This window comes from Labrus bergylta, chromosome 13 (genome assembly GCF_963930695.1).
Source record: "Labrus bergylta chromosome 13, fLabBer1.1, whole genome shotgun sequence".
NCBI lineage: Eukaryota > Metazoa > Chordata > Actinopteri > Labriformes > Labridae > Labrus > Labrus bergylta.
In genome coordinates, this window is record NC_089207.1 from 27361935 (window position 1) to 27387174 (window position 25240).

Here is a 25240-nt window from a genome sequence, read left to right on the forward strand (position 1 = left end):
AAGATACCATGTGAAAAAAGTCTAATTTAATGTTGAATCGTTTTCTTTTTTACATCTAAAAGAAACTGTAAAACATTTATTGTTACAAACCGTTAAGTATGATGAATTATGAATGATAATATGGATGGGGGGGGAGGTAGTAGTACAGCTTCAGAGACTGCTACAAAATACCTCTATCCACTGAGAAAAATAAGCCCATATTTTATGTACTCACCAAAAGCTCATCCATGCTGGTCTGGCACTTTTCCAGGTTTATTCTCTTTATGGCAACGCGCTCCTGTCTGGGGGTACAGAGGGCTGCCTGTACCACAGCTGTGGCCCCGCTACCTGGAATCACAGACACAACAGAGAAATCACAAAGTGCAGGGGAGTAAAGAGGGACACACATAGCTAACAAAAAAATAAAAAATAAATCTCTCTGTGGGGTCATGGTATGCATCTGCTTCACAGTTTTTTCTTTGTTTTGATTTTCATCCTCTGTGTCTGCCGACTGAGACATTAGACTGAACACAATAAAATAAACTGACTTTGACTACAACCTTTTTTTTTTCTCCAACGTGATGGGTTGTTTACTTGTCTCATTACAAATCAAGCCATGCTGGTGTAGTTGTTGACACCTACAAGCTGTGACACACAGCATACTGCCCGCCAACTGCTAGCAGCAGATAAGGCAAAAGAGAAAACGCAAGAGATGTGACTGCTCACCATTTGATTAAGAGAACAGAGAGGGGGGTCTCCCTTATTCATCACAGTCAGCAGCAAACAGCTGTGGTGCTAGTTCTTATCATTGGTGATATGACCTGTGAGCTCATCTGCACAGTACATGCACAGGCCAAAAATATTTACAAAAACTTCCTCTGGCTCTCTGTTATGTTCATTTGAGATTTTCATTGTTTTCATTTTTCTCACTTTGAATGATTCATGACAGCACTAAAGTTTTCCCCAGTCCATAAAAGTAAAATTACAGCAGGAAAGTAATGTGTTTCAAATGGTTAGTCCTTAAGTTTACAACAGGTGTATCTACAGTTCTCTCTAGTGAACAAAAACATACTGGGTAAATCATGATTATAAGCTACATTCAGTAAATTGTTTTTTCACTAAAGGTTTAAAACAACACCTTGTGAGTGAGCATGTGTCAGCTCAGTGTCTGCAACCCACATAGATGAACCTTTGAGATCTTTAATTAAAAATAGAAATGGCAGCACTGACAGCCTATCATAAACTGAACATCTGTGTTTAAGACTGCTGGCAGACATTAAAGGCACATTTTTTAAATATTACTTTGATTTTATAACATTATTTTATAGTTTCACAAAAGTGTGCGGCCCCTTTTTCTTACTTTGCAGACCAAATGACTCAAATATTAGTCAGTTGCAATAAGTTTGTTATAGCTAGAAGTTCAGTCTCACTTTTTGTTAACTCACAGTTTTAGTGATGATATAGTTTTAAGGCATATTGACTTTATTGTTTTATCATATTATTAGAAATATTGATAGTTTCTGTATTATCATAATGTTAAATGCATGTTGTATTTTAATGATTGGTCACTTTGAGAGGCTATTTAACTTTGTTTACATGCCAACACAGATAACTGAACTTTACATCTGTGATTGTATTAATGGCTATTAAACTGGACATAAACTCATAGTAGTAGTTACTCTCTAATAACTAGTGAAGAAGACTCCAAGAGAAAGTGACATTTTCAACCCCGTGTAGTAACCTGCGTTTAGAGACACAAAACGGTAGTTTCCTTCAATGTGCTTATTGACATCCGCATTGCAAAACATTGCTGGAGGTAGGCTCCAGAATATGAAAATGCCGGTAGGCCCTCATCGTCATTCAGAGATGGTAACCCTCCGCGGCATGCCTTTTCATGACAATATAGCGTCCATCACATCTCCGGGTACTAACCTATGACTTCCTGCAGCTCGTACGACTCCCTGGTAATTGGCCAGCTGGTTGTCAGCGCTGGTTGCGGATGGTGGACTGGAGCCGGAGATTCGCCTTGATCCGCCATGATGATGATGATGATGATTCTGCGCTAGTCAGCAGCCTCTCTGAAGCGGACAGACAGACAGACACGACGTGAGGGAGAGAGGCAGACAGTCAAATCTGACCTCCTCCTCCTCCTCCTCAGTACAAGTGTCAGCTGGCGGCTGTGGCAGAGCAACTAGCGATGAGCACAACCCGGAAAATAACGGACCGCACTCATGCGCACTCACTACCATTCCAGTAACATGCTTTACAACACGAGGCTTCATGTACACAGGAAGACATCAGTTTAAATCAATCATTTCATATGACTACCAAGATTCAAGATTCAAGATTCAAGATTCAAGATTCAAGATTCAAGATTTGTATTTGTCACATGCTCATACAGATGTGCAGTGAAATGTAAAGACTGTTCCGCAAGGCCATGCAAAAAACATTCAAATTACTAATACACAAAATTACACTAAAATAGAATATAATGTAAAATTTAAAAAATAATTATATGAATATACAAAATATAGAATATAGAATAATGTAAACAGTGTAAAGTGTCACCACCGGCTCTACTCCTGTTATTCACTTATTATTATTATTTCACTATAGGCTTACACTGTTTAATAATACTCTGTGTGATGTGTTTTTTTAAAAAACATTATCTTGTAAAACGGCCTGGCAGCTGCTTTGTGTAAGACAGGAACACGTTTGTGTCACATGCAGTCACAACTGAGAGTGACGTTAACACTGGCCACTAGAGGGCGCCATGAGTTCATTATATTGTCTAGTCACCTTTGTTCAACACTGACAAGCTGCAGTTTGACACGCAAAATTATTTTTAATTAGACCTGAAAGACTTAAGCTAACCACAAATGAGTTTTTAAATAATTGGCAATCGGTCAGTCAGTATAAGAACAATCGGCCGAAGATGTTGGAATGATCTTGGTTGATGTGGATGGAGAAGATACTGTTCTGTGGCTGGAAATGTTCACCCTTTTTATAATGATTTATTGATATGCTAAATACAACAATACGCATTTCCTATAATTAAATATAATAATTATAGTTGTGTCCTTTTTTGTTGAGTAGGTACTATATGAAATGTAGGGTTAGGGTTAGGGTTATGTTTCAACTTCGATAGCCTACTGAAATCCTGAAAGCCTATAGCCGAAATATAGGAAAATATTGAGTTTAACTAAAATATTGAGTTTAACTATTATAATAGGCTACTGGTTTTAATGTATGTTTCATTGTATTTTTTATTATAAAAGGCATACACCATAAACATAAAATAATAATTAAAGAAATCCAAAAGCTATTAAATTAAACAGTAGGATGAGAAACGATTTGGTATTCAGAAGTGAAAAATGAGAACACTTTGTAACGTCATCATTAATGTATGAAATGTGTTATAAGGTCAGGTTTACGTTCACTGATGTAATCTAAGCTGTCAGTAGGGGGCGCAGTTAACCAGGCATGAGGTACAGAAGCCAGTTGCTTACGTGTTTACATATAAACTGCACTTAAATATCACTTTTTTAACATTTTTCATTTGAGTTTGGCAGAAATCATACAGTAAACGTGACGCCTCAATTGAAAGCAGGTTATTGTCAAAAAAAAAAACAAAAAAAAAACATCCAAAATAACAGCAAGAGATATGCAGGGCAAACGACATAAACAAAGAAAAAAACCCTTAAATGAAGAAACCATAAAGTGTTTGTTTAAATGCTGGTGTTAAGGTGGGATGCATAAAGTGGTTTACCTTGGTTACGCCGTGGTATCGCCGGTATAACGTGCACTGACTGTATTGCATGACATTTCAACGCACCAATCAGTCGCAGAGGAGCTGATTGAGTCTACTTCCCTACACTGGAAGAGCCGAGGGGAAACGGACGGACGGAGATTTCGCACGGATATCTCATCATCAGCCGAGTCTGCAGGCTCAGATCGCCTTTGAGAGACCTCCGGGATACAGCAGGGACATTGATTTCTCTTCCGACCCGGTCTCAGTGCCTGCTGCAGGGAGATGGCCGGTATTCTGGCGTGGTTTTGGAACGAGAGGTTCTGGCTCCCCCATAATGTAACCTGGGCAGACTTAAAAAACACAGATGAGGCTACGTTCCCGCAAGCCGAGGATCTCTATCTAGCGTGTCCTTTAGCATTCTGCATCTTTATGATCCGGCTGGTTTTCGAAAGGTGGGTGCAATGATCCAGGTGGCTGTGATACGGTTTTGTTATGTCGATGAAGTGTTCCTGTGACTGAGTGATGCAGCACGCCAGCCTGTTACCTAAACAATGGCATCTTATCGGGTTAGCCCACAAATCACCGGGGTTGATCATCCTTCTCTCTGCAGGCCTGCAGCACTGCCTCTCTGTCTGCATCTGTCAGTGCTCTCACATTGCAGACAAGTTGCCATACCTGCCCAGAGCCAGCTACACTTATCTAAGATCAAACTCTGCTTAAACAAGCTTCTTTTGTTTTAACTGTACTGCTCCAGTTATTATATGAATGTTGATGTTAATGTTGCTGATGTGTGCATGTTTTTGATCAACCATCAAGAAAGAGTAAAGCACAGACCCCTGATGATCTAAAATGAATATGCTGTGTGTCATAAATCTCTTTAGGTAGGAATGAGTGAGGCCTTAAAACTGCCCACTGGACAGTAGTCATTTTCAGTGTTTGTACTTTTAAATAAATAATAATTTATAGTGGGGATAATCTGAAAAGTAAGATAAACAGCCATGTAGCCCATGTGTTGTAAGGAATATATTGTTGCATGAATTTATTCATGTAGTTTTATTGACATCATTACTTATTAAATTGGGTAGTTATTAGCACATAACCCCATCACTGCTTGCGAGAATATTCAATATTAAATGGGAAAATATTTGTTACATTTTATCAAGAAACCATGACTGTGAAGTGGTACAATGCCAAATGTCATGTGTCAAATGAACATCAGCCTGAATATATCACTTGTGCTAACATTTCCATATCCTTTTTTAATTCTTTTAACTAAAAATCTAAATGACTCAAGATGGCATCTGAAGTACCACTAGTGATCATAACATTGTCATGTTGTAATAGAACAAGAACATTTTTTAAAAAAAGCAGCTGCACATTTCCAGGTAAAGAGATCTGTTACCGAGCACCTGCAAGGACTAAATGTTCCTTCTGGTGTTTGAATGGCTAGTGCCCAAGACCCTTAATATGAACTTTGAATTCTCCTCAGAGATAATGTGTCTGTAATGATGTAAAAGTGTTTCATGATCTTTAAAATTCCAGGTTTATTGCCAGACCATGTGCCATGGGCCTGAAGATCCAAGCCAGCGGGCCACAGAAAGCACAACCCAACGCTATCCTGGAGAAGGTTTTCACTGCTATTACTAAGGTGCTGCATGCGTTTGTCTCTTATTTTCAATGTTTCATCTCGTGACGTTTCTTCCACAATGACAGCTGCTTCCAACATTTAGAGTGTTTATTTTTTAATCATTCCAGCACCCGGATGAGAAGAGGTTGGAGGGCCTGTCCAAGCAGCTGGACTGGGACGTGAGGACCATCCAGCGCTGGTTCAGACAACGCCGAAACCAGGAGAAGCCAAGCACCCTTGCCCGATTCTGTGAAAGCATGTAAGTCAAAACGCCTACAACACCTCACCACACAGCACACCTAACTCTGCTGCGGGTCATTTCCCTCTGCTTTGAATAACATTTAAAATGGTGAAAGAACAAAGACATGCTTTTTAACTTGCCAGAGGAAGGTTATTAATCACAGGGATCCTAACTACTTTATTGTTATTTGGAGTATTTCATTATTGCTAGTGTTGGGTGATTTAAGTAGGGTGAGCTACTTTACCACTCATCAATAACACACCTGTGACAGTAGTAAAAGCAGGTTTGATGTTCACAGTGATTGAAAACTTCATCAGAGCAACTATTGTGTTTCTGCAACTTCATTTCCATATACAAAGCAAAACTATATGGCTGCTTAAAAGCACACAACTAGATAAACAGGTATACTTACTGTATGGGTGCATGGTGGAAGTAATGTGAAAGGTATTTTTTAAAAGCTATAATAGAAAACATAGTCATCATTGATTTATGTGCTGTAAAAATTTGGATTCATTTTTTATCATTTAGATTCAGAAATGTCCATAAATAGAGAACATGTGCAAACTAATGCTTCAAAACTTAAAGTACAATTATCAGAGGCTACTGTCTTGAGAACCCTGCCGACATCATGTCAAAAAGCTAATCTCTACAAATACAAATATGTTGCACTACATTTAGTTTATAATGTTAATTAATGCAAAAATACAAAGAAGAAAACAATCAAGTTTAAAAAACTAGAACTCCCAAATGTTTCTGAAAAATGACTGAAATGATCAATTAATCATCCAAATATCACCAATTACAGTATTGGTCAAATCTTTTATTTTCCATTAACTTACAAATAAATCTATATAATCTTTCAGTTCAAAGTGCAGGTCACTCTGATGCTCCTTCATGTTTGGTTAACTGCTGCTCTTCATATCTTACATGTCTTATAAACGCTGCAACATGAGTGCTGCTGTGTTCTGATAGTCAATGAGATCTGGTGCGAACACAACAAACCCACTCAAGACTGTAATAGAGAACTGGCTCAACTTGCAGAGGAGCGTTTGCCATCAGGGGGATTGTAGTTACTTAGCAGTGCGATGTTAAAGGCCAACAAGCGAGCGTGGCTGTCAGAGCAGAGTCATGTCTGACACCAGTGGAGCCAATCTGGCAGTTTGAGACACAGGAAGCCTCACATAGTCTGATGCGCCCGAGGCTGCTCTTCACTCAGGACAACACTGCTGGACGATTAGACCAGCGGACTCCTATTACAACCTTTAGAGAGGAAACTGAAAAGGAAAAATTATTTTTGAACACAAGAAGGGACTTAGTTCATGCTGAAATGTAAAAATGTAAAAGATTTTCAGTAAAGCTGTCTTTTTTTTCTGTTTTAACTATTCCAAAGCTGTTATCTGCATGCAGCAAAAATCGACTGCAGACAACACTGGGCTTTGCAACAGTTTGGCCAGGTTGTCTGTCTCAGTTGCTTACGGTGCAATTCTCCAAATGGGCCGGCTTCGGTCCTTCCAGCAGCCATTGTGCTCTAATTAGGCCCTCATGCACAGCTGTTGCAGACTGATAGCATTCTTTGTCTCCTCATTGTCAGGACGGCTGATCTGTTGTCTATTCTTTTCATTATGCATACAGGGAGTATGTTGCAGACACATTTAGTCTGAAAATAATGAAGACTGCATGCAGTTTGTTTACCAGCTATTGTATTTGCTTCAGTTTTTTCTAAAACATGCTGCAAAGAAAATCAAGTTTGAGTGTTCATTTCCTCAGTAAGAAACCTCTAGGATCTGTAATTGATTTTTTTTTTTTTAAAGTAGAGAATGAAATCTTCAACATATTTCTTATAAAGGTTTTTCACACTCACAGCAATAATCAATGGCAAACGATCGGTTATCACTATTTTAATCAGAGTGGTAGAAATTAATTTGTGTTGAGAAAAAAATAATACAAGATGTATTTTTATAGACTCATTATGAGACTGAAAAGACAAATTAGGATGAGACATTTCTGTGTGTAGTTTCACCAGAGAGTCCTTCCTCTCAGCAGTGGTTAGGGAGCACGCTTTGATGTCCTCAATAGCTTCTGTTGTCTGATCTCATTTCCCACTGTCCAGTTTCCTCTCTGCCTTTAGTGAGAATAAAGAAATGATCATAGTGAATACAATCCACACTAACACAGAGAGAGAGCTATGTCTGTCTCATCTTACAAGCTATAGTTACTGTGTATTATGATCTGTCTTAGTTAACATGATGAGTACGGTTAAAATGGTTTAAATGGTCTTTATTCTTAGTTAAAAAATATATTTCGCAATATTATTTAAACCTTATATGATGGTAATAAATCTTTGGATGTACACTTATTCTCTCTCTCTCTCGCCAAGAGTTGCATGGGAAGATCAAAAGTACTCTTATCTATAAGGTCAATATGAAGCCACTTCCCCCTGACTTTAGGCTAAATGGTTTTTATACAGTCTATGCTGCCACCATTATTAGCTGGTTACAGTAGCATAACACAAAGACTTGACAAGGAGAAGGCGAGCCCTGGTAAAAAAAAAAAACACAAAATGTAGCCTCCAGCAGCTTAACACAGTATAACTCACTGTAGCCTGGACTATTTATTTTAGTTTCATGCCATGCAAGTGGCTTAGACTTCAGGGAGTCACTGTGCCACATCAAGATATAGTCTACCACAAAACTGATCACAAACATCATTTCCTGTTTTTACATTTGACTTGAGTGAAGATTATAAAAGGCACATTATACAGATTTGAGAGGTTAACCTTTTTTTTTGCAGTATCTACATATTTATTGTACTGACATGAAAGTTTTCACTTTTCTACTCTAAACAGAAAACATTATTTCCCCATATTTTCTTTTGAATTTGTTGACATAATTTGAGGTACAGTATGGTCATTACAATTACACTTCATGTAAAAAAACATGAAAATTCACTTTTTAAGGACAATGAACACTCTAATGCTGTCTTTTGTTAATTTGTTATTTCATCTTTATATTCGTATCACAAATCAATGCATGATCTTAAACTGTAAAAGAGTCATTTTTAGCTCAATTGAAACATTCTATTAATACCAAGTGAGACTACAGATACCCTGATTACTGTTATATATCTTCCTGTAAGAAATCTGTAGGTGTATGATTTTCATACCTTTCAATCAACACAACTCCCTTGCTGCCGCTCAGCTGACCCCACACTATCAATAATGAGCATGGTTGTGCTCAGCATATGCTAACAGGATAGCTGTGAGATGAAACATTTATATCTGTTCTTATGAGAGGATGGATAAATACAGTTAAGCTTTATGAAATGTGTAAAATAACTGGTTGTTACCAAGCCATTTCATTTAGCAATCTAGTTATCAAACCAGATGAGACAAATTCACAACGGTGGAAGGGACCGCTATTACAACCTGAAGAGCCATAGAGGTGTTACTCCTGTTTTAACAGCATACAGGGAATTTATCAAGGCTTTCACACAACAGAATTTGGATCAAAGCTGGAGCTTTATGACTCATTATTATGTTGAGCCATCTCAATGCAAACAGTCACAGCCAGCTGGTGCTCGCACTCCCCACCTGGAGAAGTGACAGAGTGGAATTAAATGGGCCAGCGTGACCTTCTTTTTTAATATTTTCCCCAAAGCTAGGTGTGACTCTCAGAATAAAGACAGCCTCATTACTGAGTTTTTGATCAAATCAAAGTTGCCCTCCTACGATTCATTCTCTCCCCGGGGGCTATGGTTTGTCTAAACAGATGCATTTGATTTAATTGTGGATCTGTAACAGTTAAAAACCCTGTCTCATTAGATATGAATCATGAATGATTCACTCGTGTATAATCAAGCTAATGTGAATGATGAGAGGCTGTTTAGACCATATTCATAACGAGTGATGCAGACACAGTCATACACACTCACACACACTGCTATACTTACATACAAGAACAACGACAACCCCATTTCCTGAAAAGTTGGGATGATGTGTCAAATGTTAACAAAACAGAATGTGATTACATTCAAATATCATACTTAATTGAAAAAAAAAACACAAAGAAAACATCTCAAATGTTCAAACTGATACATTTTGTCTTTGGAAAATGACGTGTTCAATTTGAATTTGATGCTGACATGTGATTGGGACAGGGTCATTTTTACCGCTCTGTTGCCCCACGTTTTCTTTGAACAGCACTTGGCATGGTTAGTAACTGAGCAGACCAATTTATTTCATTCTGAAAGTGGAGTCTATTAACATTCTTAGGTTTAAGGATTTCAGCTGTTCAACAGTCCAGTGTCACCTTTGTCTTATTTATGCTTCATAATGCTCAAACTTTTTCAATGGGTGACAGGTCAGGGCTGCAGGAAGGCCCGATTACCATCTGGACCCTTTTATTGCAAAGTCATACTGTTGTAACACATGAAGAATGTGGTTTGGCGTTGTCTTGCTGAAATAAGCAAGGCCTTCACTGAAATAGAAGTTGTCTATATATATCTTGTACCATCAAGAATTTCCAAATATAATTTAACATATTGAATCATCAGAACTCAGGACAGTTTTCCACTTTGCCTCAGTGTGACCCAGTGCTGGCAGCAAGGTTTCGGGCTCTGGTTTATCTACAGTTTGCTCTCTGCAAGTTACAATTTCAGATAGTATTTGTGAATGTAGTGATGAATGGTGTTCACAGACAATGATTTAAGGCTTTATATGTGATTTTTTGATCCAGCAGATGTCGCCCTTGAGCACCAGCATGAAACCAAAACAACTTGCGCTGCATTGTTGTGTTAGCATGCTAATGCTAGCGATCTTTATTATGCTCGTATCTTCACACTGCATGTAAATTTACCTGAAATGAGCGTGATCTAGAAACACAGTTAAGCAGTGAGTACAGTATGTTATTCTTCTTTTCTCTAGTCACTCAATTAAACAACTTTTATACACGAGGGGAGGAGTCAGCCGGCCGGCCGTCCCGGCGATGTAAACAAACTGAAGATAGGACTCTGAAAACTCTGAAAACATCACAGACAGTGGGACTCGGGTGTTACACTCATTGTAGACAGTCATGACTCACAGAGTTATTTTCAGAGGATATACTTGATTTATATTACATTTAAGTGTGAAAAATCACATATAAAGACTTTAATGGAAAAGTCCCTCAGCAATGATGTCCAATACAGAATCACGTTTTTAATTCAGGGCTGTCTGAGGGCCTAAACATCACAGACACCCAATAAAAGTTTTTTGACCTTGACCCCTGCTTACAGAGATTTCTACAGATTCTCAGAATCTTTTAATGATATTATCCATCCATTATCTAAACCGGCTTGTCCCATGTGGGGTCGACGAGGTATCATTCTGTTTACACAACGTCCCAATATTTAAGGAAATGGGGTTGTAGTTCAATGTGCAAGAGAGTAAAGTAGTGTGTGTGTGAGAGTTTGAAACATGGCCTTATGGCCTATAGGGTTAGGGGGTTAGGGTTCCTTATCTAATGTAACAATGTTACTTGTGCTTTGTTTTTTGTGTCATATAATCGTAAGGACACGTTCATCATGGAAAATGGAATTCTATGAATCAATTATTACTACCCAGCACTAATTAGGATTAAGCGTAATGGCTGCTGTCATGTGTAGCAAATAAACAGCAACTCAATGATAATTCAATTTATAACATTTTAGCTTGTACCACATTTATTATCAACCTTGCATGCATGAAAAACAAGGTAACTCATACAAAAACCCATCTGTGCCTGACTTAGGAATAAAGAAACTATTCACAAGCAGTCGTGAGTCATTGTGATTGTACATATATAGCAGCGATTCAACGGCACTTGAAAAAGACTCCTGCAGGCTTGATGAACCAGTTGCCATGCAACAGTCTTTGTGTGCCAGGTAGACTCATCTATTTCATTTGCTCTTACAATACTATGATCAAACACAAAAGGCGGTAAATGACGGCTTCCACAGGCCATGTGTTACCATGAAAGTAATGTTCCTTTGTTCATGAAAGTGTTAATGACTGTCTTCAACATTTACATGAAGCGACTTAGCTCAGTTATCAGTGATTTATACTCTTTTCTTTTGTTGGTGTCATATTTGACTTCAGGTCAGCTGGAACAAAGACACAGGGCAACCTTTTTGCAAAAACTTGCTTCACATGATGCTATAGCGCTTTTTACGCCAATAATAGTCAATAATTTAATGTTTCATTTTCTTCCATATGACAGAAATCAAGCTGTTTCATTTTTTTGTATGTTTGGTTTACTTTCTCGTGTATCACACTGTTTTCAGTCGCTCACATCTCTTCTAATACATGCTCCACGGGACAAAGAATACTCTTATTGGTTTCAAATGTGTGAAATGTTGTGACAACTTAATAACCCACAGCAGGGGGTCTCTTGTTCTAGCCCTGCAGATAAATGACCTTTTACTCCAACAGTTTTGTCTGATGCAACTTCCAGAGTTTGGCTGAAAGGAGGCTTGCTAGTTGGCCAATCCTAAATCCTTCCTCCCAGTTGCTGATGGTTATGAGTTGGGTATATAAATGCACATCTCCCTACTCAGCAAAGCTTTGATCACTGAAATGTCAGCTAAGGCAGTTCCTTCTTTCCCTTTAAGCTCAGACCTCATCATCACTCTCTCTCGAGGACCTTACACAAACTTAACTTTTCTGATAACAGCTTTAACACCCATACAGTGTGACACAGTGAACTTATAAAAGGGGCTGTATAGACAAAGTTGCATTCATTAAGACTGGGGTATGATGCAGAACTCTCTATTTGCTTTCAGCAGATTAGAATTCTTTGTTCTGTCTTGTTTTTCTTACCGTCTCATTACTCAAATATTTTAATCACATAGCCTTGAGATAAAGCAGAAGTGAGAGAGATAAAAAAGGCTTGATAGAAATAATTGCATATGCAAAGCACAGCTAAGGGCTGCTGTCTTTCACACTGACAGTTGCAAGGTATAGATCCCCCCCCACACACACACACACTTACACACACAGTGTACTTAACACCCCCTCTGTTAATTGTAGATTTTGTCAAGGTTATGTCCGATTACCTAAAGTTTCGATTACAGAAGTAATAAAAGCTTTGTTTCCTAAAATGTCTTATATTTTCAAATTAACCTTCTTTTATTTCTTTCAGGTGGAGATTTACATTCTATCTATACATATTCACATATGGAGTACGCTTCCTTAAAAAGGTACGTTTTGCTGGAACACAAATGGACATCAGTCTCATGTTGGGGCTGCTAGTATGAATGGAAGTTTGTATGAGTCACTGTGGTCTGAATCTATTTTCCACAGCATGTCTAGCATTAAAATCCTGTGGTTTTCTGAATATGCTGGAGCCTAGTCATGAGACCGGCCAGTCAAATGAATGTTCTGGTGCAAAGAGACTACATTTATAAAAGCAGGATTGTTGTAGAGCATAGTACAAAATGTCTTCATCAATAATGGATCTTACAAGGAGCTTTAAAGGAAAGGGAGAGAGGCAGACAAATAAAAAGGCATCCCCATGCTAAATAATGCTTTCCATTAATTATGCGATACATTTTAAACAAAGTATGTGGTGCTCAGCAGTGGGGAATCAGGCTGTCTAAAACACGAGAGGGGAGAAAACAAAAAGGGGCACCAGCTGTTTTGGTGGGGCAGCAGGGCACAGAATGTTTTTGAGCATGTGGAGAAGCCTATATGACAAAATTTAACCACCGGAAGGAGACCGTAGAGGGAAATGAATCATGCTTTATCTGTCATATCATCTTTTCATTTTTTCATAATCATGAACATCCGCTTCTGGAAGTCAGTGTTAGCCGTGTTATTTAATGTAGAATCCTCTTTTTAAAAGTTACTTGACAGCTCAGATGACTGTTGCTCCCCATAAACAGCTACTTTGTGAACTTTACATGAAACTTTACATCTGGGGTAATGTGATCCCTGCTTCAGAATGCTTATGGTCTGTGTCCACTAATGGGGTTCTTTCATGTGCTGGAAGTATGAGTAGCAATGGTTCGAAAAGGTGAACAAAATAAGAAATTAGTGACTTGAGCCAGGCCGTTTGTGTAGACTGGTAACTCAACCGAGCGGTCAACCATGTTTTCTGAGGAATCGTAGATATATATTTTATTGTCAAATTTATTTCCTTCAACTAAAATATGATTGTTAGAGGGTCTATAAATGATATGTGAAAAGATTTGTTCTTTTTACCCGGACGTTTGCTCTTATTCTGTGAGGTTTCTGAGGAGCTGTTCAGCGCAGAGTCAATCCCGGTATTTTCCACAGTTTTAAGACAATGATAATTGTACAAATGTACAGCAGCGCCACACATTGGACATAATCAGGGTTACATACACTATTCAATGAGATAAAAGAGGATAAAAGGTCAACCACGTGTTTACAATGCAAGTCAAAGGGGGGTGTTTTAAATAACTCTGTATGATTAATATTTCCTTTATTTAAGAAATGAAAAACAATGGAGATGAATTCTGTCTTGGCGTAGCCGCAGCCCTGGCGATAGTACCCTCTAATAAAGAGCTCAACTTTGTGAAGAAAGGGATTAGCTTCTCCTGCACCATTGTTTTTGATGGAAATCGCCCCCTTCTTTATTTTGATTGGTCATTAATGAAGAATGGACATCGATGAGCGAGGTAGTGTTCCGAAAGTTTCTACAAATTTTACATTTAAAAGGGACAAGAACGGCCTTCTGTACTACACAGTGAAAAGCCCTGAATTCAAAAGTACAAACCACTACTCCTTCCAAACACAGCTGGGCTTGAACAGGTTAAACACTGTAAGCAAGAAAACATATTCAGTTCATTCACCATTTGGCCTTGCATATGAATTGACAACTTTACCTCTCAAATAATGCTCCGATTTAAACTCGGCTTGAGAAAACTTTTATCACAATGTGCGCACTCCGTGCAAAGATCAGGGCAGGAAGGTCATTTGAATATTTCAATGATCTTAGTAAAAGCTGCTCCTTTTGTCAGGAAAGTTTGAAATCCCAACAACACTTTAGTCAAAGGGCATGACTTGCTTGATAAGCCGGTGTTGTGAAAGTTTTGAAATGATGCTCTGATTTTCTATTTTACTGAAGTATGTGGCTGAAATAAGTTAATAAAGTATTCTTCAAACATTATTTAATTTATATAACCAACAGAGCACTGACTGAGATAGCAGAGTAGAAAAAATCTCACAAGATGCTAAGAATAATAATATATAATATAATAATAATAATAATAACTTTATTTATGTAGCACCTTTTAAAAACACAGGTTTAAGTGTTTTGACAAACAGCAAAAACATGAACAAACTAAACCAAACACAGAAGAACATAAACAACAGCAAGAACAAACAAATGCTAAATACTAAAAATAAATGAATACAATTCAACAGAAAATAACCCATATTGCACGATGCCCAACAGACATATATAAAGATTTACTTTATTATTTCAGTTTTTACACTCTGTATTCATGCAACACACATAGACTGAGGTATATACATACATGCACACAAACAGCACCATATGGACATGCACTAATGGAGAGATGTCAGAGTGATGGAGCTGCCCACAGTGGGTGCTTGTGAGCTGATGGTTGGGTTTGGTGCCTTGCTCAAGGGCAGGTAATCTAGCACCTCTCCAGCTACCAAACTTGGTCTGCACTGGGACTTGAACCAGTGACCATCTGCTTCCCAACCCAAGTCCCTACAGACTGAGCTACTGCTGCCCCATAACCTGATCATTATAAGAACCATAAGGCACCCAGGCAACACAAAGAACCCAACAACACGAGCTGAGACCAAGAGGACCAAAGATTTAAAAAGATGTAAGAAACTAAAAGAGCTAAAAGCAAAGAAAAAGATAACAGCAATAAGAAGGTAAGAGCAGTAAAAGAAATAGAAACAAGTGAATCAATTATCAAAAAAAAACAATAGTATTAATAATAATAACCAAGTTGCATGAGAAAGCAGATTGTGAAAATAGTTCATTCCTTGGCAGTCCTGGCTGCAGGCTCTGGTCTCTGTGGGGTTTATTAATAGAGCAGCAGGTCTGGAGAAGGAGTGCAGGAGACTTAAACTCTTACTTAGTTACTGTGATGGGTCACTATTCTTTGCTCGTTTCACATTCTTATGTTTCACAGTCACCGTCCCACTCATCAGCCTGATGCCATTATATCATCACTCAACATGACGATAAAACCCCCTTTGGTTCCATTTCATGTGAAAGTATGCCCTCGTAACAATGTCTCTTATAATATTCATTCAGTGTTTTAGAAAGCGCTTTTATTGCATTCAGAATCCATTAAGAGAATCGTTCATCTTAGATTGGTCACATTGATATTCATGTTTCAGACCTTAGATGACAAGGAAATGTTGAATTGAACTTCAGCTGCGTGTGTGGGAACAGCGGAGCACTGCAGTGATTTTGACGTTAACTGAGCCTGCTTTTTCTCGGTTTTTATTGAAAGGCTTTATGCCCATTAGTGTAAATGTCTTATCTTTATTACATTTTTCTATTAAATAACATGTATGAAACTTTTTCAGATAATAAAACGTCAGACTCATGTCTAGACTGAGTTTTCACAGTAAACCTGGTCTCTCAGTCACACTGTTTTGTTTCCTATGGGTTGAAAACCTTTGATTTTGAACTTGCTCTTTCCATTTCCTGCAGACTCCATGGCTTTGGAACACTAAAGAGTGCTGGTACAACTATCCTTACCAGGTACAAGTCTTGTTCTCACACACACTCAATGAACATGAAACCAAAACAATCATTTTAACTTTGTTTCTTTTTTTTGTGTCCATGCAGCCGCTGACTGTGGACATCCATTATTACTACATACTGGAACTGTCTTTCTACCTGTCCCTGCTCTTTTCCCAATTCACAGACATCAGGAGGAAGGTAAGAAATACTTCATCCATCTACAATGACAGGAGTGTTTGTTAAAACTACACTCAGGCAAAACCATTTGGATTTGTTTACGACACTGAAAATAATACTGTCAGAGAGAAAATATCATTAACTTTGGCTGACTGTCCATCTGTTTTTTTATCTCTTTTTTTATTGTCGCAATGACTCAGCAATGTTTTGTCTCTGAACATTTGCTTTCCATCTTAGTGGAAACTCTCTGATGTTTGTAACGAAAAAAAGTTTACAGGTTTAAAAAAAAGAATTGATTTAAATTTTTATGAAGTTTTAGATGTTGAATTTACCATCAAAGTTCTTTTTCACCAGATTTACTTAACTAGGTTTTTGTTTTGGAACATATCCAGAAAAGTAACGTCCTTTTTAATATCTGTCTTATTTTTATTATTGATACTTAATATAATCACAGACTGAAGCCTAGGCCCAGTTATTTTGGGTCCCTTTTTATTTATTTATTAATTTTTTTATTCAAAATAAACAGCGGAAAAACTTGTCAGGGAATATTTATGAGTCACTGATATCCATTCCTTCTAATTAAACAGTCTACTCTACTGTCTTCAAGGTGCTGCAGCTCATTACCATCACTTTTCACTTTCATCATTACAAACCAGAATCACTTTGTATGAAGTTTAAAATGTCCAATTTGCTCGTTATTTGTATGAACTGAGGTTCAGTAACAGCAAACATTCTTACCGGGCCAGCTTCAACCCCCTTTTCTTTGCTTTGTTTTTGGTCTTCAAATTTGCTACACTTTTGGTTGATTTTGAATTCATCCGCATGCTTTTCAGCCATGACCTCACTCCTGTCTCCAGCCCATCCCCAGCTCTCCCCTCTCCCTTCTCCACCACACAATACACTCACAGCAGCCTCCCATAATGCCATGCTGTGTATGCCTTCACTCTGTCATCTCTTTGTTGACTGTTGGCATGTTGTCTGTTTTTTGTTTCTCCTTTCAGTTTTTTCATGCACAGCACTACACTGAGGAGGTCCTCTGCATCCCCTGCCAATTCCAGTATGTTCTCCCCGCACACTCTTTGCCTGCTTTCATTCTGTGTTTCTTGCATCACTACTCCATTACTCCTCATTCTCCTCCTCCTCCTCTTTCTGTCACTTCTTTGGACTGGTTCTGGCTGCTTTGAGCTGAAACACAACAGTAGATTTACTTAAGGAATGCTTTCCCCATGCAACATGTCTAAGCTCTTAATCACTTCTGGACTTTCCAAAGCTTAGGGCTCATACTTAGGTGATTCTCTTTTCTGCTGAGTTTTGATTTCAAGTGATACATTAGAGATTCTTGCACATTTTTAATCTATGAAATATAACTAAGAGCATCCACAAGTACAGAACCTGAGTTCAAATTTGTACTTTACTTTAATACTTTTGTATTCTATGCTACTTTAAACGTGTAGTCCACTACAGTTCAGAGTGGAATTTTGTACTTTTAAGGCAATGTACAGTAACAAGATATCGTTTCATTTTACAATCAATCAATCTTTATTTGTATATTGCCAATTCATAACTAAAATAATCTTTACAAAACAAAAAACAGGTAAAAGACCTAACTCACTGTTATGTTACAAAAGAGCAGGTAAAAGACCTTACTTATTGCTGTATCACAAAGACCCAATGTTAATTTATCATGAACGTAGCACTTAGCAACATTTAGCAAAGTTACAGAAGCAAAGAATATATATAATGTGTATAATATGTAAGAGGCAAAAAATTTGGCAAAACAAGACTCATGATGAACAACCATCTGCTGAAACTGCACTAATAACACAATATTCACCATGAACTAGTTGCTTGCTTATTAGTAACATACTGGCTGCTTATTAGCATACTGGCATTATTGAGCGCTTATTATTACCTTATTTTAGATGACAATATAACTAATAGGCCATAAATAAGAGTTTACCCTCATTACTGCATATTGATAGTAGTCAGGAGGTTGTTGAACATTAATTATTATCTTAATATGCTTTGCTTTGTATGGCCACAGAATACCACAGACATATAATTAAATCACAAAATAATCTACCCAGGAGAATCATTAAAAAGTAGTTAAATCCTGACCAACTTTTATTAAAACCACCTAGAATACTGCGTCTGATCTTAAAAAACAGTATATTTTTCAGAACAAGAGTTAAAGGGACAGTTTTTCTGGATACCTTAAGGACACTTTTCCATACTTGTGCTAAACTAACATTTTCAATGCAGCACTTGAACTAGTAGTTTAGGTAGATGGCATTAGGTACTGTTTGTTTTGTGGAAGTGAAAAGAAAAGAAAATCTTTCCCAAACCAAGGTTTTCAAACTTATTTTGAAATGGCCAACTGCGCAGTTTGAAACAAGAACAGAATCACATGAGAACTCATCAATAACAAAAACATGTACAAGGAGATTTAAACATTTTTTCAACCGCACAATTTCAGCAGCACAGAGTGGTCATGACTACTCGGACACTGAGAGCGTTCGTGCAAAGTTTGTTTGTTTACCCAGTGGTTACTCATTGTCTTGTCACAACTTTTTTATATCTTTTCAATAGCTGTGCAAAAAATCACACTGTCACATGACGAACATGGCCGACCAAAATAGATAGTTTGTTTTTGAGAGACACACGCAATAATGACATGCGGATTCTAACTCAGACGAAGGACACTTCAAGGTCAAGACAACTCAAACATGCACTGCTTCCTGTTCTAGTTTCGCAAACACCAAGATTCAGTTCATGTAAGTCAGATGAGGTAAACGTTAAAACTAATTGTTTTGCATCACCACTAACGCACAAATCATTAAAATGTGCACACAGCAGGCATGCCCCTTCACTTGATCACATGTCTTTACTGTACTAGATGCACTGAGTTCATGCTTAATGCATTGACTCAAACAGCCACAGAGCAGTTCTGACTGTACTTTAGTTTTTTCATGTTTCCTTGGAAACTGTGTCCTCCAGGATTTCCTGCTCATGTTCCTGCACCACGTGGCGACCATCTCTCTCATCACCTTTTCCTACGTGAACAATATGGCACGAGTGGGGACCCTGGTCATGTGTCTCCATGATGCAGCTGACGTGCTGATAGAGGTGAGAAAATTAAAGGCTGCCGATGGATGTACGGAAGCAGAGATGGTTGAGTGTGTGGGTGGAGTACATGCTGAGCCATACATTATTATTCAAATGAAACTGCAGTCTTAATGTGATCATTTTGTGTTCCTGTCAGAATGTATAATAAAGAAATAGTTCTTACCCTTTATGATTAGGAATACAGATTTCTTGATTGATTGATTAAACATACAAGTTATACCCTTAACAATACAAGAAAATAGTCTTTTAAATGTTAAAGAGTGTTTGTTTACAAGATTGACTATTTTACTGCTTTCTTCACAGGCTGCCAAAATGGCCAACTATGCCAAATGTCAGATACTGTGCAACCTCCTTTTTGCAATGTTTGCAATTCTCTTCATAAGTTCCAGGCTGGGATTTTACCCTATCTGGTGAGTCTTATGCTCTTCTCTTTGCACCATACTTTGCATAACATTAAAGGCTGGCTTCACGGAGGTAGTGGTAGCTTTTCGTTTGCATACAGTACCGTACAAAAAAAAAACTGTCCAGGAAATTCTAGAATCTGATTTTGGCAGACCATTCACTGAGAGTATCAGCATCATGAAGATTTCTGTTCTTTTTTATTTATTTCTCAGTTAGAAGTTCAGTGACATATCTGAATTGTGTTGCTAAGTAATAGTTACTATGGATACAGCAGCTTTAACCTCTCAAAGACTGACGAACACATGAAAACACAGATAATTATGGTTATCACTTTTATAATTGAAAGATGATTGTTGAAACATCTATGAGGTTTTTTCCTCATAAGAATGCTTTATCATGTTTTGTTTTCCATTTTTAATTAAGTTGCTTTCATTCAGCTTTTCGAGTTGTTGCCAATCCATCCTAAAGGCTGCACCAGGTTTAAATATTTCATTTCTTGCAGCTTTGTTTTACAAAGACATTTAAAAGTCAAATTGCAGTGGCTGGTGAATGCCAATTATAGTGGGCCGTTCTGATGATATTTGCAGTAACCACAAATCAATTCTAGTCCTGTGCACTAGAACGTGTGCCACGTATACTCATCATAAGCAGTGTTATCACACCTTTCCCCAGTGAAGGGAGACATGGTTTAGTTTCCAAGTCAGGTAGCTGCAGTTGTCTGCTCTTCTTTTAGATACCATCCTCTGAGTCAGCCAAAAAAAAATCTATTTCTGGGCATCCAGACTCAAGTTTATTGTCTCATATAACCAGTGCTACTTTAAAGGAAGTGTCTTTTAAATACAAACCGATTTTACATTTATCTGTGCAGCATTTAGAGACCACAAAGTTGTCTGCTTTTTGTTTCCACGCTGTAATACAATGATCCTGCATTACATCTCAGCCCCCACCACAAACATTGTATAGCTGTCATAACTGTAAAGCTGTTGCCATGGCTTCAGTATCTGGAGGATGATTCACAGACAGACATTTGCAAGAATTGGCTCAGGGTTAAATTTAACACTGATCCTTGACATTTTTTCAATGTAAATCTAGCTTTGCCTCTTCTCTGTCAGCAATTTTAATGACAGTGAGATTTATAGCTTTACATAAATTAAACTATAAACAAAAGACTGTATTCAAGAAACAATCTTGTGTTTGTGCTACAAACATATCATTAAAGGACAAAGAGTTGGACCTGATCCACCTCGTTTCTTTTCTCTGTCTTTTGGGGGTTTTTTTGTACCTGCTTCTCTGTGTATGTGTCACTGCCCCTTTAAGACAGTGGGCTTTTACTGTTTTTATTTATCTATTTATTTTTCAAAGAAAATTGCCTTTCTCATGATCTCCCTCCTCCTTTCTTTCTACTCAAGGATTTTAAATACAACCTTGTTTGAGAGTTGGGAGATTGTTGGGCCCTACCCGTCCTGGTGGGTCTTCAACCTGCTTTTGATCCTGCTGCAGCTTCTTCACTCCTTCTGGTCCTACCTCATAGTGAAGACAGCATGCCGAGCCATCTCCAGAGGAAAAGTGAGTCACCACACTCTGCTCCTCTTTAACGTCTCTCTGAAAATATCCTGCCAGTAATAGCTGGGCTTGCATTATATGACTTTCTGCTGATATGACATAAATAAGTGCTGTGTAATGTTTTCAATTTACTTTTTAATTTTCCCTTCCAATTTTCTTCCCTAACCTGCAACCACCAAGGTGGGAAAGTGGAATCCGTTACATGTGAGTAGTCTCAAAGGGGAATCTAAGTCCATATATAACTTTGTGTTTGTTTAGTGTGAGTCTTGATTAGACATTTGTTCCTATGAGTGAAAAATCATTATAGTTTATGTCCCCCTGAGTATAAATCTTGATCACTTAAGAGATCCTTTGACCTTTAACCCACAACATTATCAGGTCAAAATGTGAATTTGGATTACATACCGCTTAGTGACCAAATAGTATTAATAGGAGTGCTAATAAGCAATTAACAGTATGCTTACATTTTGAATCATGGTGATGATTTGTTCAACAATATATTTGCCCGACATCATCCTTTTGACATTTTCATTGTGGTTGTGGCTATGCTAATATTAGCATAAAGCCCAAGCCACAATATGCACTAACATAGTCACAGAGCTGCTAGCATAGGTCATGTTTACAACTGAGGTATCATCGTTGAGTGCTGCCTTTAATCAGTATTCCTCTAGTTCCTTGGGGAATTTATTTGTAAATCTGAAACACTGTTTTTATATGATGGATGACTCTACACTCCACATGTTGAGGAATTGCACTGGAGTTAGCCAGCAGCTAATTTGCATATGTTGCTCTTGTGTGGGACATTTAAAAAACACAAGATGTGGAATTTAGCCTAAAGAAATGAGTTCCAACAATGTTGTGTATGTGAATGATCAGTTGTACATACAAACAGTTCAGTGATTCACTATTTTAAAACCTCAGGATTTGGTACTGATTGACTGATATTGTTGAATCTCTGCGTTTTTGTGGATTTGCGATTAGCATTTATAATAAAGACAAATTAATTGCAAGATGAAACAATAATGGACATAATCATTTGCAGGAGCCAAATAATGTTGTGTTCAGAGTTATCCATATTTCCAGTTTGCATGTTGTTATATTGATTGTGCAGAACACCACCTGGATCGACACGCAGAAGCCCATTTTGTAGAACCGCCACGCATGGCTGCCACAGACAATGACACAGATAAGAATTTTTATGAGAAAAATGTAATCTCCAACCATTCCTCTCACTTCCGCAGGTGTCTAAAGACGACCGCAGTGACATAGAGTCCAGCTCCGACGAGGACGACAACCCTCCGCCCAATCAGAAACATCACAGCAGCAGCACCACCAATGGGACCAACAAAAATCACGGGACTAACGGTTACCTAACAGGAGCCCTGTATCCCGAAGAACACTGACTGAACGTATATCACAACACTGGAGCCATGCTAAAGAAACCATCCATCATACTGAGTGTGTGTGTGTGTGCGCGCGTGTGTGTGTGTGAGTGTGTGTGTTTTGACATGAACATCACCTGTCTGCTACTGGAAGTTCTTGAGATTTGGGTGAATGCAGTTTTTTTCAGTTTCATTCTTTACTAATTTCCTTGCGCAATTTATTCTCTTCATCTATATATTTGCATCAAACTGCACTCAGTGAATAATCAAAGCACTCTTATTGGTACAACCCACTCTGTTTCAGCCAATGAATGAAAGCGTTTCATTTTATGGTGTAAGCATGCTACTTTAACATACAGTAGTCTGGCATACTGGGGGTGAGTTTTTTCTTCTGTTTGTCATTTTATGTTATTTATTTTTATCGATTTGTGTTTGCAGATGGTAGTTGATTCTACTTTGATGTCAGGGTTTAAGATAAAATCATCATCATCATCATCATCATCAACAACAACACCGCCTTTTTTGTCTTTCCACACACCATGATGACGAGTATTAGCTAAATGCTGAAGACCTGGGTTTACTTTTATGCTACACCCCCAAAGAAATGCCAAAATGTGCAAAGTTTACTCACATTTTTAAATTAATTCTCCACTCAAACTGTATATGAGATGTCAACAACAGTATTATGTGTGTGCATCAGATATCAGCTTCATGCTGTATTCCCCATTAAAGCATTTTGTTAAGTATTCTGGTACATTTCTGGAAGGCATTTCATTAAAAGGTAATTTGTCCTCTTACAAGGCGGACATGAGTTTGAATTATTCAATAAAAACATGAAGATTGCACAAATGTCTTGCTTTATTTAAGTGACATAATCAGTCATTAAATGCTAATAAACATGCCATGGTAATGACTCATAATTGTAATTAAGAAACCAATTTGGCCTAAAAAATTGATTCTGAAAGAAACATTATGAATTATTCTGTGGATGTGTTATACTTGTGTATGGCCTTTTCAGCGTATAACACTTGGATTAGGTTGGAACCTTTCTCCAAACACAGAGCAATGGTAAGTTTTCCGATTGTAATTTCTTGTTATATTCTGCCCTTTTGTTCTTTTAGGTGAAACCTTTTATATCCGTTTCTATTGGTCCTGGATTTCCTCATAAAATAGATGTATCTTTATGGGAATGCTTCTGATCATATAAAAGTTTTAAAATGATACAAGCAACTTTAACATATAAATTTACCTATTAAAGCTCACTCATAGGGACAGAACCACAGAAAAAAATTGCCACATACTGTAACTTTGCAACACTTCATGGGATTTGTTTTGTGTTTAGTAGTTTATCTTATTAGTTTATTTGATAGGGACCATGCTTAACTGTTCAGCCAAAGCTAGCTTTATAGCTAATTTAAATCTGTAGTCTCAGGATGATCTAAAACACTTCCATTACATACAACTAAAAACTTCACAAACAGTATATCACATAAAAAACACATATTACAAAACTACATTACATTCTCTTCTCCAAGGATTATACAAACGTTTACATCAGTGATCATACTATTTGTTTGCCTTGAGCCATGTTTTAAGTGTAGTTCTAAAAATATTGAAGCTTGTGCTGTTTTACATTTCTGTAAAACATATAAAACTGTCACAGGTTAATACATTTTTGAATGATGTTCTTGGTAGCTCCTTGGTTGTTAACAAAAACAAATCTGTGTTCATTTTTGATAGAGACTAGAGAGTGTATAACGTTTTTCATGTTGTTACTCCTGTTGGGAACCAGCATGTGACAGTAAGAAAAGTGTGGAAACAAATCACTGAGTTCATAAAGAGCTTAGCAGCAACTAGGTAAGCAAGTAATTGCTGCCTGATAAGCCGATCAGGCTAGCTCTTATATTTCTTTGGACATGTTTTATATGTTTCTTGCAGTTTATGTAGAATAAATTAGTATTCCCTTATGCTTGCAATGCTTGAATATTTTTATCATCTCTCCTTGAACTAGCATGTCAGAATGATGTATTTATTTTGATTAAAAAAATACATGCAAACAGCTTTTCTCTCATTAAGAGTTTGACAACAGTGAGCTGATACTTTACTTGATACTTTGGAGAGTTAGCAAGCACATTGCTCTCTGGTTTAACTAAAAATATAAATGTGTCATGTGTGGATATCTGCATATGGGTCTCTGGGCAAATCAGGTCATTTATATACAAACTAAATAAAATTGGTCCGAAGATCGATCCCTGCAGAACTCCTATGTTACAATCA

General features: G+C 37.6%; 2 protein-coding genes across 3 annotated transcripts in view; one reads left to right on the top strand and one right to left on the bottom strand.

Annotated features, from left to right (window-relative positions):
• The window catches only part of stk39 (serine threonine kinase 39), a 26075-nt gene extending 22187 nt beyond the window's left edge, over nt 1–3888 (bottom strand). Inside the window, exons 1-3 of one of the 2 annotated variants that reach the window (XM_065962057.1) lie at nt 3749–3888; nt 1912–2057; nt 215–327 (exon numbers count right to left, since the gene is read on the bottom strand). In XM_065962057.1, coding sequence (XP_065818129.1) covers nt 215–327; nt 1912–2017 — 219 coding nt within the window. In that variant the 5' untranslated portion in view covers nt 2018–2057; nt 3749–3888. Of the gene's footprint in view, nt 1–214; nt 328–1911; nt 2232–3748 lie in introns of those variants that run through there. The other variant, XM_020644136.3, reaches the window with a different exon arrangement.
• cers6 (ceramide synthase 6) lies at nt 3860–23717 on the top strand. Its single transcript, XM_020644138.3, has 11 exons — nt 3860–4182; nt 5273–5378; nt 5486–5616; nt 12753–12810; nt 16281–16331; nt 16419–16511; nt 19488–19616; nt 19920–20026; nt 21428–21584; nt 21762–21785; nt 22823–23717. Exons 1-11 carry the CDS (start codon nt 4013–4015, stop codon nt 22982–22984), a joined length of 1188 nt encoding a protein of 395 aa, XP_020499794.1. The 5' UTR covers nt 3860–4012; the 3' UTR covers nt 22985–23717.
• Nucleotides 23718–25240: the final 1523 nt, after the last annotated feature.